At 42.1% G+C, this 16,950-nt stretch overlaps 1 protein-coding gene across 14 annotated transcripts in view; it reads left to right on the top strand.

Annotated features, from left to right (window-relative positions):
- AKAP13 (A-kinase anchoring protein 13) overlaps nt 1-16,950 on the top strand; it is a 208,409-nt gene that overhangs the window by 174,743 nt on the left and 16,716 nt on the right. For all 14 annotated transcript variants that reach the window (XM_050978263.1, XM_050978265.1, XM_050978266.1 and 11 more), the window contains 11 exons: nt 758-863; nt 5,710-5,881; nt 9,027-9,094; nt 9,566-9,632; nt 10,805-10,940; nt 11,883-11,995; nt 12,553-12,699; nt 13,248-13,498; nt 14,139-14,264; nt 14,368-14,485; nt 14,995-15,243. In XM_050978263.1, the coding sequence (XP_050834220.1) occupies nt 758-863; nt 5,710-5,881; nt 9,027-9,094; nt 9,566-9,632; nt 10,805-10,940; nt 11,883-11,995; nt 12,553-12,699; nt 13,248-13,498; nt 14,139-14,264; nt 14,368-14,485; nt 14,995-15,243 (1,553 nt within the window). The remainder of the gene's footprint in view (nt 1-757; nt 864-5,709; nt 5,882-9,026; nt 9,095-9,565; nt 9,633-10,804; nt 10,941-11,882; nt 11,996-12,552; nt 12,700-13,247; nt 13,499-14,138; nt 14,265-14,367; nt 14,486-14,994; nt 15,244-16,950) is intronic.

Raw genomic sequence — 16,950 nt, forward strand, 5'->3', positions numbered from 1 at the left:
TCTTCCTGGTGGCTTTCAAGGTTCTTCCCTTAAGGAAGGATGTTTGTGGTACTGGGTATCTGGTCTCTGTGTCACCAACAGCTTTGGCTTTATTTTGTGACTGGGAGGCTCTTCACCTCTGCTCTCTGCTGTCTTCTCCTCCTTGATTTAACTAGTATTTGTGTTCTGCTTTTGGTTTGTGTTGTGCTTAATATTGACAGACTATGTCCTTTAATGCAATAATAGTTTCCTTATTCTTTTATCAGAGCTGAAGAAGTCATAAGCTTGTGCATATAAAGGCTAGCAAAAATTATATGGGATCCTAAAAATTCCTAAATTAGTATACATAACCATTGTGGTTTATTACTTAATATTGGTATTCTTATTTCTCACGGGAGGCTTTGCAGACAGTGTGGTTTCTGTTTAAGACATTCACTGTCTTTTCAGAGTTCATTCGATGCCTTTCTCTGGAAGAAAATGGTTCTTTATAGCATTAATGGTTCCTGGTTATTTGACAAGGGGAGCAGCAGAGGGTGCTATGGCATGGCCTGCTTCAAAACAGATATGAGGATTCCTTGAAACTTTTCTGAAAATGAGTGGACTGGCATTTTGTCTTTATTTTTCCTTCTCTGGTAAAACACCATAAAGCACCTAGACTGCATTGGCTAATAAGTGCATTTGTCCTTTAAAAAGAATCTATCCATTTAATGGATTATTTGGGAATGAGAAAAAAAAAATAAAAGCAACTTTTATCTTTTTTTTTTTATTATTATTTTAGCATATATGAAGAGAGCAACAGTGTCTCTGCTGGTAAAGGTGTAACAAAAGTCAGCCGCACCTTCAGCTACCTCAGGAATAAAATGTCCAGCAGCAAGAAGAGCAAAGTAAGTGCTTGTTGTGATTTGTGGAAGGCCCATAGGCAGCAGAGAGGAGTTCTGTGTTTAAGTCTTTGCCTGACTTTCTTTTCTTTGCTTTCTTCCTTCCTTTTTGTTTTTTTAAAAGGGTAGGAGTGTCTGTGGGGTGATAGGAACTGGCTCCATGGGAAATCTTAGCACCCCAAAACTGAGTCCAAGGACAGCTGTGTGAGACTCAGTGAGGCCAAGTACTGGGTTCTAAATTTGGGTTACAGTGACATTGCTGGGTCAGCAGTTGGACTGGATGATCTTAAAGGACTCCTCCAGTCTTTATGATTCTCTGGTTTCACTCACTATGATTCTGTGGTTTCTCTCTTCCCCAGAGAGAGTAAATTTTGCCCTGGCATGAGTTAGGGCTTTGTAGTGATTAATGAGTCTAATTTTTACAGTACCTGAGAACCTTTAATAAAACAAGGACAGGAGCTGTAAGAAGGGACTGGCTGCTGAAGGCTATATTGTCTTCTCATCGTGTTTTTACTTTTGCCACAAAGTTCCTGTGCGCTGCAGGAGAAGAACTAATTAAAAGCCAAAATATCAGAAGCTCAAACAATGAATTTTAGTGATGGCAAATATTTATATTTTTCTCTTTTTCCATCCTTGAGACCCTGAAATTTTATTTGATGAAAGTTAGGCCCAACAGTTAATTCAACAGTTGAATTTCCTGGTAATAGTATTGATTACAGAAATAATTACATTAATGCTAAATCGTTCACACAAATGGGCTGTTGTTGCTTTAGATTGTGCCTTGAAGGTTGATATATGTTTAGAGATTTTCTTGGCTTGGTTTGGATTTTTTTTTGCTTAAATCTCCCCTCAATTCATGTGTCTGACATAAGCTCAGAGCACTTTACTGTCTCTTGGGTGATGTGTGGTTAATGTGTTGGTAAATACTGTTTGTATTTACCAACTCCCTGCCTGTTCTCTGCCCTTGAGAGGTGTGATGACACACAGATCCTTGTTATGGATCTGTCTTTCAGGATAGCCACAAGTGGCTCAGAGCTGCTTCTGAGCAGCTTTAGGACAGTGCTCTTCCCTGCTGCAAAGTGCAGTGTTGAAAAAGTAAATGTGTTTACATAGAAACATCTGTGCAAACACCAGTGAGAAGTCCAGGAGCATTTTGCATTTACTGTGAGTGAGAATGGAAGTTCATTAACTGGTTCTTGCACTTAATGTGAGTTATCTCTAAAGCAAGAACTGGAGAGAGAGGTAAGAGATCTGCTTGGGACAGAAAATATAACAGCAGTGCTTTTAGATACTTGCTCAGTGCAGTTTGATTTCACTAATTTCATGATTGTGCCTGAAAATGTTGATAAAGAGTTGCTCCAAAATCCCAGCTGTAACATGCACCACAAAAATTGCAGCTCATATCAATTCTCATACTTTTACTAAATAAAAGCCAAAATATCTTTCAAGTTGCCATTTCTTGGCTGCTCATGGTGGAATGTTTGCATAATGTGCATTTTTAAGGCTCCACCAGTACATTTAAATAATTTGACCAAAAAATTCGTTGGAACACTGATTTCTCAGAAACATTATAGATGAGAAAAACCTGTAAAAGTTAAAAACAGAAGCAACAAAACAAAGCTTGAAAGGGGAAGTTTGACACAGGAAGTTGGTTTCTGAGCTGTCATGAGGGAGGTAGGCTTCAATGTCTTTCCAGCTTGGTTTTACTTATCTCCCAACCTTCAGAAATGCAGTTTTCTCAGATGAAATAAAGTAAAATAAAGCACATCTGAGCCTCTTGGAAAATGTAGAGAGTTATGTAAAATTTTTTTTAAAACAAAGGGGTGTTTAGAGCACTAACTGGAGGGGATACTGATAGAACTTGGCATGACTTTACCCTTGCATGGCATGTTATTTTGGATTATCAGTGAATCTCTTGCTATTAGCAGAGTGCCTTGATTCATATTTGCAAAGTCTAAAGCATGCTCTATCTTTGTCAGTTCAGGAAACAACCCTCTTTTTTTTTTTTTTTTTCTTTTTCATTTTGGTCCAGACTTTCTGAGAAATTACAACAATTAGCATGAGTAATTTCTCTTTTTCGTTGCCTTGCACAGTAATAAGGCAGTGCTGTGCCAGCAGCAGCATTTCAGGGTGTATGGTGGGAGTTACAAGTGTTTGAAAGGATTAGGAGACAGGGAATATACGTGACCTGCAGAGCAGGAGGAGCTCAAACACACAAAACCTCTCTGTCTGGGCAACTTCTGCAGCACTCTGTTTGCTGAAGTACTACATAGCAACACTGAGGTATGTGAAAATTCACTTCTTCTGTAGCCCAAACATCACAGAGTGTTTGATTTATTCCCCTCCACCTTTCAAAAGGTGGTCTTATATTGACTTCTAGAATATTAATCACATCCTTTTCTGCCTGTTGTATGGGTTTGGTTTTTAGTTTTGTATTTTTTTAGCAGTGGAAGCTAAGGTAGGGCAAGATGAAAGCAATAGCAAAATAGCTAAAATCATCTTTAAGGAAGTCAGCAATCGTCCTGCCCCTCCCCCTTTTTGCTCAACTCCTCGGTGCTGTGCCTGCTGTCCCCAGCCCTGCCGCAGCCTCTGGCATCGCCATGGGCTAGTGGGGAGCAGCTCCTGGTGGGGAGCAGCTCTCCTGCCCCAGGGAAGGATGTCCATAAAATGGAATAGATTCTCAGAAGTACCTCAGATAACAGTGAAGCTGGTGGGACTGAAGCACTGGGAGGTAAGAGCTGCATGGTGCTTGGGGAGTGGGATCCTCTGCTGCGGCGTGGCTGCGGCGCCGCAGTACCCATCGTGGTGGCTGCTCTGGCACATCACTTCAGCCACAAAGCTGGGCTCCAAATTTCATTGGCAGCTCCAACAGCACAAATATAGTCTTGTTCCTACAGTCCTTCTTTAAATAAAGTTCCAGTAGCTGCCACAGGAAAAAAGAAAAAGCTGAAAAAAATCTCATTGTGAGACCTTGTCCTTAAGTGGAGTGGCTGGCAGCCCTTGTGTGGAGTTTGCTGTTTCCTCCTTGAAATTGGTGCACTGATTTCCTGTTTTTCCTGGGTCTGTTCAGCTTTAAGTGAAATTAAAATTAGACTTCAGAATTGCTGGGTTTTTCAGTGAACTTCAGGTAGGTTTAAAGTATAGGATGGGAAATCTTCTTTCAGCATGAGCATCACAAGATTTGTCTTGAGCTTAGAGTGATCTTTTTCTCCTGGAGCTTCACAAGACTTGGCAGTAGAGCAAAACTCCAGGCTTCAACTTGGTACTATCAGCCCAGACCTAAACTGCAGAGTTTTAGTTCCTGAATCCTCCCAGGCTGGATATGGTTAAAGATGGTCAGGTCAGTGGGTGGAAAATGGGGCTGTGGAGGTTCCTGTGGGGTGGTGTGAGCCAAGCTGATGGCTCAGAGGAGGCGGAGATGTGACGCAATGCAGACTTCTTTTCTGGCAGCTTTTCTGCTTCAGACAGGATTATTCCATATGGTAATACTCCTAGTTTTGCTTATTTGCAGAACAAAACAGCATTTGGGGCCAGTAAATAGACTTTCTGTTTGACACTTTGCAGGGAGAGACTCCGGCGCTGGCATTTTGCCTGGGATGTGTTGGGATTGGAGTCCTTAGGCTGAGTTCCCCATGGTGTGAGTGTGTCATCCAGGGCTCAACAGTTTCCCTGCAGTGGCTGCAGGGCTCCATCCCTCTTTAGGCCACTTCATGGCAGTTGCTCACATGGGCAGCTCTGCAGCTCCCTGATATTCAGGCTGGGACAGTAACAAATAACAAAATGCAAAGATAACAAAATAAATAACAAAATGCAAAGATAAGCTGACAGAAGGCTTTACCAGTTTCTGGTAAAGATTCTCCTTCAGATGCCAGGAAGTCTGCAGCAACAGTCAAAAGTACAGACCTGGAGTTGACTCATATCATAAACATTTTGTAGGTTGGTATGTGGAAAGACGAGAAGTTGTTGTAATTCAAATTCAGAGATTTTCTGTGGAGTTTCCTTTAAAATTTGTTTGGAAGAATTCCAAATCCATGAAAGGCTGCAGGGAAAAATGTTTCAGGTTTTTAGTATTTAGTATTTTCTATCTAAGGTAGAGACAGAAGAGAAGCAAAAACTCTGCTAGAAGTTGGAGAAGCTGTCTGTGCTTGTCATCTTTCCAAAGGTGAGTAGCCTAGAGGTTGAGTCGTGGCCTGTAGAAGATGAGAGGCTCTTATATGGTGTTGCTGTTGTTCCCCAGCCTTTGTTTGGTGCCATAGGTCAAGAGTTTGTAGAAGATCCGTTTTGTCAAAAAGCTTAATGTAGTTACTTGGGGTTGCATGCGTTGAAAAAGTTGCTAGTTGGAAGGAAAACAGAGGTGGAAATATTTTGGCAGTAAGACTGTAGAGACACTGAGGAAGAGCTTGTGTTCTCCATTAGAAATGCAGTTGAAAATCACGAGGCTTATGGTTTGGCCTTAAAAATTAGCTGTGTTGAAAGTCTGATGCACACTACATGTGGTATGTGTATTTAACATAATTTATTTAAATTGCTGAAGAGGCTGGTGAGAGCCCAGAAAAAGAAAAGAGGTGAAGTCATTAAGCCAAGCAAGTATAAAACAAAGGTAAAAGGAAATAAGTGCCTTCAGAACAGACTTGGTGTCATCTGCAGTGGTGAGACACCTGTGTGAGTCAGTAGTATGTAAATCCACTTCCACAGGGGCTTTTTGATGGGAGAGCTGTGCAGACACATGGCCATTGTTCAGGTGCCCCTCGATCGATACCCTGGCTGTGCCAAAGGCAAACACTGAGCAATCTGTAACTAGGGAAGAGACCTCTGCTGAGTGACGAGGCTTTTGGTCATTCTGTCTCGGCAGGAAAAAGAGAAAGATAAAGAGAAGACTAAAGAGAAGGACAAAGATTCCAAGGAGAAGGAAAAAGATAAGAAGCTGTTAAATGGACATCTCTTCACTGCAACCTCCGTTGTAGCCCAAGCAACCTGTTACCACTGTATGAAGCCTTTCAACAAGGATTCGTACTACTGTGCAAGTAAGTCAGGGGGGTTCCCCCCCCTTCCTTTTATTTTTCATTGAATCTGGCATGGAAAATGCAAACCTTACACTTTATTTTCCTTTTGCTTGAGGATGTGAGGTGGGAGGGAGACTTTGAAGATGGTGATTCATGGAGCAGTGTGGTGTCTTGTGGAAACTGGACTGAAATGAATCGTGGCTGCATGGAGGTGTCCTGAAATCTCTTTCCTAAGCCTGAGCTCAGCCATCACAGCAGGCCATGGGGTTTTCTACCCCTTGTTGGGCTCTATCAGTCAGGAGAACTTTGGTTATTTCAGCTGCACGTAGTGGCTTGGAGCTGAGGTGCTTTGATAAGGTGGACAAAGGACAGGGACAGCTGGCTTGGATCATGGCTTCTGCGTGCAACGGGGGGAAAAAAAGTCCCACCCATCTGTGGTGTATTGCTTTAATTCTCTGAAACACTGCTTTGGTAAGCCCACAGTGGGAACCACAAGGTACGAAAAGGAAATGGTGACCCTCTGCTCCCTTTGAACAAGAAATTGCATCACAGGTCAAATGACAGCTACCTGTGTTCGTGTGAAGGACGTGCAGCACAGGACAGGCAGGGTGGGAGCCTCACTGAGGTTTCTCAGAGATTGGGGATTTTGTTCTCATTTCTTGTCAGACGGTTTCTTCTGCCTGTAGCTCGATAAGGTCAGCGGTGTTCATGTGGTCAAGACCAGAATGCTGCTTGGTTCATGCAGGAACCCAAAGCTATAGAACATGCAGGCAAAACCCATTTTTTTCTCACTATAGCTCAGTGAAAAAGGCTTTCCTCTCCTCACTATTAGTAATTTTTTAGCTTAGAAATGAGTCAAAGTGACTGCGGGAACTGTTCCCGGGCTGGAGCCTTCAGTTCCTGCTGGTGGATGTGAGCAGGGGAAGGAGCAGCCAGCTGAATCCCAAATGGCACTTCTGAGTTTCCTGGAAGAGATTTCAGCAGAGTTGTTTGTCTGAGACACGCTCTGTGTCAGCCTGATGGGAAATGTAAAACATCAACAATTACAAACCCTCAAATGCATCCTCTCCCTTTCCCCATTTGACTTTCTTAGCAGCTTCTGAAGCCATGTAGAAAATCAAATATATCCCAGTTTAAAGCTCTGTATGCTAATGAGTTAAAATAACCCGACAATGTTGTGTTTTAGCACAGATGTTCTTTCCTTGTTTTCAAGGCACGATGCAAACTTGTTGCATGTTTTCTGCATTGGCCAGGAAATGAATATCATAAAAAAATGGTGAAGGCCTACGTTGAGAGCTCACATCAGCAAGTGGTTCTTCCTCCCATTGCATCTAAAAATCAGCCTCAGATGCTTTGGAAATGATGGATAAGCAGCAGCAGAGGCTCTGATATTCCTGTGCTGATGTAGGCTGGCGCTACCACCACTGCTCTGTCTCACTTATGGATGGCATTTAATGCCTTTTAAAGCACTGGATATTTTGAATTAATGTCTCAGCTTTTCAGTTATGCCACCCCCCGCCCCCAGCTTCCTGAAATGTCTACTCAATGCTGAAAGATTGTGCATGCTCTGAAACAAATGGGCAAGCAAAAGAACCTAATTTTTAGTAGCCTTGTCTGCCTTGTCTTTTTTACTTTTTTTATGATCAGTGATGCAGAAAATAAGATTTTGGGGTTTTAGTTATTAATACTAGTGGCACACTGGAGTTAGAGGAACTTCATTCTTGCTGAAGAGTTGAACTGGAGGAATAAAGTCCCTACAACCAGATGTTTTAACTTAAAAAATCCTCTTTTTTTTTGCCGAATGGTACACACTAAAGAGCTGTCCTCAGGCTTTCAAGGCTTGAGTGTGAATTTCATGATTCTGAATTGTCTCCCTGCCTCTGTTCATGCACCAGAGGAGCAGCTTCTGTTCCTGTTTCTTATTTGGTCTACAAGCTTACAGTGCTTGTGGGTTTTTGCAAGAGTTTTCAGGTTGCTTTGTTCTGTCTTGTACACAGGAAATTGTGAGACATTGTCAGAATAGCAGCACCCTATGACCTTACCCTCATCTCTGTCAAAATATCAGAATTACTAGCTTTTATTGAGTCATCCCAAATGTAAGAGATTCTAGAAGTGTGAGCATATTTTGTCATTCTGGACATAGAATTTTTTCTTCTTTTTCTGCTTCAAGAAATAATTCAGAACTTCACACTTAGTTGTAAAATCCAGTTTATTATCTGTGTTAGTGTTGTCATGAATAAGTGGAAGTATTTTTCTCTAAGCTACTGAATCTCATCTTGAGCTGTGATCTTTCATCTGCCAAAAGAGTTAAAGCCTGAATCCCATTTCTCAATTCTTATGGAGAAAAAAAAAAAAAGGGCAGTTTTAATCATCTTTGAAAACTTTGATTCCCAGAAATCTGCTGGCAGAAGTCAAGGGCAGACTCAGGGTATTCAAAAAAAAAAAAAAAAACCCAAAAAAAACCAAAAGACCAAGCCACTCAGCTTTTGCTCTGGCATATATGCAGCAAATTTAAAGCATGATGGTCTTTGCATTGGTGAATGTGATGCTTTTGGACCAAAAACTTCAGTTTCCAGCAGGAAGTCCCAACCTCAAGGATTCCTGACAGATGCTGCTCCTGTTCTCCTGTTACCTTTTCTGGTAACTTGGGTTCTATGCCATAGAACCCAATTGTGTCTTATCCATGATGTCTGAGTTTGTATAAATTAATTTCCCCATCCTCTTCCTGTCTTTTAGATCTCATAGTCCTTGTCTGGATAAGAACAGTATTTGTCCTTTCAGAGAAATACTGGCCCTACAATTGATTTCTGGTTTTGTCTCCTGCTTCTGCTTTCCACCTTATTTTCAGAGGGATAATGCCATCAGGGTTTTGTTTTTTTCCTCCTTCTTTTTTCTTTAATCTAAGACCCCTGACAATTCAACCTTGCATTGATTTTTAAGCAGAACTTCCTGTTAAATTCTCTGAGGAAATGTTACTAACAAAAGGCTAATTTTCCTGGAAAGCATCCTCTCTCTCAGCTAGTCATGCAAACCACAATGATGCCTAAAAGTTACAATTCTCAGTTGTGTAAGTTAACAGTTCAGATTGCAAACAGCAAAAATTGACCTGTTTTCTGTGGGGCTTTGTTTAATTCATTGGGGTTTTTTTGGTTTTTTTTTTTGACAGACTGTAATGCAATTGTTCACAAAGGCTGTAAGGAGAATTTTGCTTCTTGTGCAAAGGTCAAAATGAAGGTAAGAGATTTCATCTACTCTACTGAATATATCTATATAGATATATAGATAAATAAAACACTTTCTACCACATGTTACAAAGTTTCCAGTCTGTAAAAACTTCAGCCCCTGTGCTAAAGCTTTCACATAATGAAAACTGTTAAATATACTGTTTATATGAGGAGCACACAGATTTCATTGCTTACCCCAAATGCAAGAAACCTGCTTCTCCAAGCTAAATAATGTTTGTGCAATTATGATTTCAGTTCACTTCAGTATTGTCATCATTTTCACATTTTCATATTTGGTGCACATTTCTCCATCTGTTATTTTGCCCACTTCGTTCAGAGAAAATAAAAAATATATTTAAAAATACACATACACTGAGAGGCTTCAGGAAAAAAATTAGCTTTTTTTTTTGTTTTAGTTATATGACACAACCTTCTGGGAGAAGGGAGGAAGAAATTAAAGTGAATTTCATTTTTCTTTCAGCCACAGAGAGGGATGCTGCAGGCACATGATACCTCTTCATTACCCACAGTTACCATGAGAAACAAAAGTAAGACAATTTCTTTCCCTTTTCTTTGGGAGTGGTCTGTGTCTTAACTGTTCTGACAACTGATACTTGATGTTATGAAAAATAAGGTTTTAACAAAGCAGGGATGAGAGCATCCTCTGTGCATGCTAAGCAGTATTTGAGACTTCAGAAGTTGTACAGAAGTTGTACAGAGTTCATCCCCTTCTGCAGTGTCTGTTTAGCTCTAAGGAAATGTAAAATCATCTCAGATTTAGAAAAATCACTTGTCTGTTGTAGCTTGCAGAATGCCTGTAGCTGTTAAGGCCACAAAATCTGGAATCTGCAGCCTATGTCCATGGGTGTCTGACGTAGGAAAAAATCCAACTATGAGTATTAAGTGGAGGGGATTTAAAACACAATTATTTTTGGTTTAAGTAGTCTTGGGCTTTGAGGTAGGCAAAATAGAAAGTTTAATTTTGAGCAGGAGGAATACTGACAAACTGTTCCTGACTTTGCTGAGATACACACTGCACTGCAGAGTGACCCAGTGTCACCAGGGATGAAGAACAGGTGTGAAATAGCCCAGACTGGTTTTGTAGGGCCATGATTTGATAAGCTTAAGTGATAAGCTTTGATAAGATAAATGATAGCTTGTATGGAACCAGACTATATAATCCAGTTGTAATCACTGTGGTATTTATCATGAAGTTCAGAGGTGTTGCTTCAGATAGCAGAAATGCATCTGAAGAAGGAAAAATCTGGAATTAATATGAACAAATTACTTAAGGGTATGTGATGGTATAATGAAATCAGGATTATCATTTCTCTGTGGTACCTAGTGATAAGAGAAACCTATCTCCAAGAGTTTGACCAGAAACATCAAGGTCAAAGGTTATATGACTATGTGCCCAAGGAAATAAAAAGGCAGCAGGGTGGATTGTGACATAAGGTTAATTATCAAAACAGTTAAATTCAGTTTCTGGAGTTGCAGATCACACCTGGGTAATTCAAGCATAGTGCAGTGAGTTCTGCTCAGGGGTCAATGTTCTTCCCTTCCTATGGCTGTTCCTAACTGCTAACACCCCCTGGGGAAGATCCTAGAAAGAAAAGGCAGTGAATTTCAGAGTGTGGATCCTTATAAGTAACCCCCATGCCAGTGAGCAGTGGTTAAGGTGTTTGCATGGGCTGACTGTTCTCCCACCCTTCCGTCGCAGGCTCGCAGCCCAAGGAGCGCCCGCGCTCCGCCATCCTCGCGCCCGACGAGAGCACCGTCACCTCCAGCTTCAGCAACAGGAGATCACAGCAGCCCACTGCACTCTCCAAAAGTGTCTCCATACAGAACATTGCAGGGTAAGGCTCCTCCTTGCACGCCTGACCAAAAGTGTGTGTGTTATCTGATGCTGCTGGCGTAAAGAAATGCAGATCTCACTAAAAATAAGTTCGCGTGCTGTGACTTGAGTTAAAGGTACAAAAGGGATCACAAACAGAGAAATAGCAATGTTCTATATGATACCATCAGTTGTTTTCTGCAGGATCTGCTTGTGTGAATTAGTTTAGTCATGGCAGGAGTTCAGAGGCACAGCTGAGTTGGCCTGGCAGATTCAAGGCCACTTCCTAAGGATGCTCTGGGATCCTAGGAAGAAATTCCCTTGCCTTGGGCTGGATGCTGTGCAAGCACACATTTGCAGCTCAGGTGTAGTATTAACTTTTGTGTCCATAGCAAGAGGGTGAAGGCACAGAGCTGCAGTCTTCCTGTTTTTAGACTGCATTATACATAATTGATTGCAAAAAAAACATAGAAAAAATCTAATTTGTGGTTCCTACAGTACTTGCATATTGAGCAGTTCTGCACGTGAGGCAGGGACTGGCTTATTCTGGGCAGTTTGGATGTCCTGGCTATTCATGGGGAGTTTAACTTCAGTCCATTTTCTGATCTTTCTCAGAGCTAGTGATAAGGACTCTTGTATAGCCTTTGGTGTGGTGTTTTTTCACACTGTTTTCTCCAAGGGCAATGCAGATGGGACGTGACTGGAATGGAGTTGTCCAAACTATAAAAGCTCAGGAGTGGTTCTTTATGGAAAGCACCGTCGCTCACAACTGTAGCACTTACAGCTTCTCAAGCTCCAGTGGTTAGTTAGTAAACAACACATAAAAGCACATTTCTGTACATAATCGTGCAGTGCTGGCTTTGTTTTCCAATTCATATTTAAAATGCATTTATTCTGCTTATCTGAAAGTACATTTGGCTGGGTTTTTGTCATAAACAATATTTTGTGTTCTGTTTTTCTGCAGAGTTGGGAATGATGACAGCTTAATACACACTTGGAAATTCCTGTCGCAGTCAACAGACTCTTTACATAAAATCAGCAGGGTAAATGAATCCATGGAGTCGCTGGTTGATGAAGGTAAGAGATCTCCATGCCATTTGTAGGAGAAGGAAGGTCTCAGTGCTGCTTTCCAGAAATAGAAAATCCATTTTCAGCAATTGTCTTCTTTTATAATGGACAATTAAAGTGCATTTATTTTAATCTCAGAATATTAGTATGATAAACTAAAACAAAGCCCTACATAATAATTTCTTTAGCTCATTGAGTTATGGAAAAACATTTAGAAGGTTTCAGTTACAGCTGAGTTACTTGGAATTTAGCTCAGGGACAAACATTTCCTCTTCTGTTGTGGTTTTTTGTTTAACTGCAATGTCGTTTCATGGCAGATTAGGAATACATTATCTAAGCTAGAATTTGGTCCATGTGAAAACGGTGAACAGGAAACTAGGAAATAACACTTAAAAGTGTTTTTCATAACTAGTCTTTATGTGGTATGTGATCATTTGTGTCAATAAAGGAGATTGTGTGTGATGTTTGTGGTGTGACTGACAAAGCCTAAACCTAAAAAATTACACAGGAATCTCAAATGAGACAAATTACCCACATCTTAATGGCACTTATATTGCTTTGTGTAGGTGCAGACATGAATGAAGGACAGCTCATGGGAGACCTGGAATTAGATTCCAAGCAGCTGGAGGCAGAGTCCTGGAGCCAAGTAGTGGACAGCAAGTTTCTACAGCAGCAATACAAAGATGTTGTCAAACGGCAAGATGTGATTTACGGTGAGACATCTTCACTTTTCACTCACTGTAAACAGCTCCTTGATAGGAACACTGCTTTGGTTTCCTAAAAAGCCAAACTTTCGTTCTTGAAGTTCCTAGAAAAATAATGTATTCTGTGGAAGCTGACTTTCTGCATGTCACATATCTGGAAGACATCAAAACCCCCAGGAATTGCCTCTCCTCATTTGTCTGCTGATGACTTTCAAACTGGGTTCCACCACAGGCAGCTAACTACCAGGTCTTTTCCTGAGGGATTCAGGAGCCATCCTGTATGGCAAAAGGGGGGTGTGAGGGGGGCAGTGAGGTGTTAGGAAGGAGAAGATACCAGGGCTGAAGTTTGAGACCCCAGCAGCAACATCCAGAGCTCTCTGTTGTGGGACACCTCTTCCCCCCTGTTTCTCTCACACATGAAACTCTTGACTGATGTTACAATTCCTGTCATGAAATTTTTTGGAAGCCACTTAGAGAAGCCCAGTTATGGAAAAACTTTCTAATGGCAGCTTTTCCTTGTGCTCTAACCCATGAACTGTTGTCCTCATCCCATGCAGAGCTAATGCAGACAGAAATGCACCACGTCCGCACCCTGAAGATCATGAACGATGTGTACAGTGCAGCCATGTTAAAGGAACTGCAGTTAGATCAGCAAGCCGTGGACAAGATCTTTCCCTGCCTGGAAAACTTGCTGCACATCCACAGTCAGTTTTTCCAGCGGATTCTGGAAAGGAAGAAGGAGTCACTGGCAGACAAAAGTGAAAAGAACTTTGTTATCAGGAGGATAGGTGACATCCTAGTGAATCAAGTAAGTGCTGGAAAATGTTTGCAGTTCCGAGAGCACAGCTGGAAGCCAGATGCTTTTCCTTCCCTCCTGTTTGTGCCTGTCAGATAAGCACAGCTGATGGCACCTTCACTCTTCACACATACAAATTCCACCTCTGCTTTTTGAAGCACTTTTTGCTCTTTCAGAGGAAGGTCCACTGCTGAAAATTAATTTAGTTCATTTTGTCGGAAAGAGGAGCGTTCACTGACAGGCACAAAACAGTTTGACCACAGACTGGAGTGTAGGCAGGAGCTCACACAAAATATACCCAGTATGTTCCTTGGCTGCATTATTGACATGGTGTTTAACTCGGGGTGGGTGATCTTACTTTTCTTTAACCACAGTTTCTGTCTTCTTTTTGTCTGTCTTGACTCTTTTTGTGGTTTAAGCCACAAAAGCTTTCATTTAAGCCATGGGACTGGAGCCACAAATTTTCCTGTAGGTGCGAGCTCAGTGAAGTCCCCAAATCAGCTCTTTACTCTCTAGAGATCTGTGTGCATGGTCGAGCATGCTTTGGACTAATTTGATTTCCTCAAGATTTTCTGAGAGCCTGTCAGGCACTGCTGGGATGTCACCCCAGGAGCTCAGTGCAGGTTGGAGCTGTGTGTCCTGTTCTTTGCAGTTCTCTGGGGAGAATGCTGAGCGAATGAAGAAAACATACGGCAAATTCTGCGGGCATCACAACGAGGCCGTCAATTACTTCAAAGATCTTTACTCGAAGGACAAGCGCTTTCAGGCATTTATCAAGGTAGGACTTGGCAGGACAGATGTAGCCAATGGAAAAAAGTGTCCTTTCTGCACCCTGGGGAGTGTTTTGCTGGAGAACTGAAATTTTCTTCTTTGTTCCTTAGAAAAAAATGAGCAGCTCCCTGGTGAGGCGCCTTGGGATTCCTGAATGTATCTTGTTGGTAACACAGAGAATCACAAAGTACCCGGTCCTTTTACAGAGGATACTGCAGTACACCAAAGGTAGGGACCAGCTCCTTTATTCTAAGCAATACTTGTTTGTCCAGTGTGAAGTTTTTATCCTTTACAGCTGAAGCAGATTTTTTTACCAGCTAATCCAGTCGTTGTCTCACATCACTGCAAAAAGATAAGTGAATTCAATACTTCCATTAGGATTAGTTGTTTAGGTACCTTGATTTAGTTGTTAGAAGTCTGTCTGTAGCTAATTATGGAGCAACGTGCCTAGACTCCAAAGTCTCCCAGCCTGCTTTTTTAGGTATTAGCTAAAATATGTAGTTAATGTGTGCATTTCATCTCTACTGTCTTATATGCAAAATGTATTGGAGTATTCTCCAGCCTCAACCATGTATATGTAAAGGGTTTTGTGAAGCTCCTTTAAGGGGGAAAAATGTCTCATTTAAGTATTAAAAATTTAGAATGTGGGAACTCGGGAGAAGAGGAAGGAAGGAAGTAAAAGTGGGAAGTTAGGCTGCACAAAGTCAAATCGAGATGTTTCTGTTTCTTTTTTAAAGAAAATGAAGTGGAACATGAAGACTTGACTCAGTCGTTAAACCTCGTTAAAGATGTGATTGCTGCAGTCAACAGCAAAGTCAGCAAGTATGAAAAGAAAATGCGTCTTGGGGAGATTTACAACCGGACAGACAGCAAATCCATCATGAGGATGAAGAGTGGCCAGATGTTTGCAAAAGAGGACTTGAGGCATCGGAAACTCATCCGAGATGGGCCTGTTTCACTAAGAAACTCAGCTGGCCGGTTAAAAGGTAAGACTCTCCTGCCTTCTGCTGTGGAAGGATGCAGCTCACCCTCTCTGGGTGTAGGATTAGTCCTCAGATTGGTGCCTCCACCCTTGATTTATTCTTCTGCCTTGATAGATTGTGACACCAGCTTTCCCCTGCTGTACCCCCACTCCCCATTGCATTTCCAATTACTTGTGTGGGTTCTGGGGTGACAGAGAGCTGCTCTTCCTCCTGGTGACTGCATGCCTGCTGAGGGCTCGGGTGGCAGTGACACCTTGGTGTATCAGCCAAGGGTCAGAGTTGCTGTGGGATGCACTGGGCCAGGAGGACACGATCGGGCTGCAGTTGCCCAGAGCATGGAGTCAGATCTCCATGCCTGTGCCACGGTTCCAGGAGTTGTGCTGGCTAAATCTAGAACCCAGCCTCAACTTTCTGGGCCTTTCCTTCCCTCCAAGGGCTGTGGCAGGTCTGCACATCCCAGTTTCACTGGGATCCAGGGAGATGTCCCAGGTATTTGTTGCTCTTGAACCTCTTAAGCTGATGACACAAACTGTTCAGGAGAGGCTCCGGTGTCCCTGCAGCTGCCTCTTGTTGGGTCAGTGTTTCCTTGAGTTGCTTTTTGTTTGTTATCAGGTGGAAGTAGTTTTTTTAAGGTGTTGTGCACTGAAGTTCTCCAGTGAGTTAAATGCTAAATCTCCAAAGGAAACTTTCAGCTGGCACCATGGTAGCAGTAAGAGCAGACAGAGCTGTGCCTCAGGCTTGGCAGGAAGTCTGGGCTTCCCTTCCTCCCTGCAGCATTAGCTGATTAAGTTACGGTCTGTGGGCATGAATGGGGCCTGGGAGCCTGATGCCGTGCTGTGCATGGAGGTGGTGATAACGTGGAATTCCACATGGGGTATGATTTATTTTGAGGTTTTGGAAGCAGGAAGTTTACAGATGATTTCTAGGCACCCGAGACTGCTACTGCCTTTAGATGGTGGATGAAGCAAGTTCTGCTGCTGTTGTGAAATCGTGATAAGCACAGGCTCCATTTGCATTTCTTAGTCATAGAAATGTGCAAACATGTCCGTAGTGCAGACTCCCAGGGAAGGTAGGTCCTGCAGGCAGGCTGCAGACCCAGAGAGAGAGTAGGTCATTCATATATTCAGGTTATTTTGTGGTATTTGAAATGGAGCACCAAAAATTATCGGAAGAACTTTTGTTTAAGGGTTTTAGCATTTCCACTCTTGCAAAGTGCATGGAACAGAGAAAAAGGCAGTCAAATGCCACCTTTTGCAACCTCCCAAAGCCTGGATTTCATTTTGCAGCTTTGCTTAAAGTTTAGTGATTCTTTTATCTGGAATGGATTCTGTCTTCCCAAAACAGACTGGAAGGATTTACCCATGGGATGATTTAAGTTTCTGGTTTGCTTCCTTTCTGTCACAAGATTTCCCAAGTACATTACACAAAACCTCTTTGTACTGAGGGGTCTGGGTGGGGCATTACACTTGGTAGTTGCTGTGCAGCTTTATGATATGTTATTAGGAGACTTGGAAGGCTCTACATGTACTCTGGGAAAAGACTAATTTAAAATCCTCTGTTGGCTTGAGGTTGTGTTTCCTTCTCCCGTGAAAGAAAGCCAGGTCCTGTGTCTCATTCAGGCTCCCCTCAGAGTTGTGTTTGTCTGAGAGCAGAATTACTAGTGGCTCCTGAAGTCAGTATTTCCTGGGAAAGAAACTGCAGCTGACAAAT

The sequence above is a fragment of the Serinus canaria genome, chromosome 10, assembly GCF_022539315.1.
Source record: "Serinus canaria isolate serCan28SL12 chromosome 10, serCan2020, whole genome shotgun sequence".
Lineage (NCBI taxonomy): Eukaryota > Metazoa > Chordata > Aves > Passeriformes > Fringillidae > Serinus > Serinus canaria.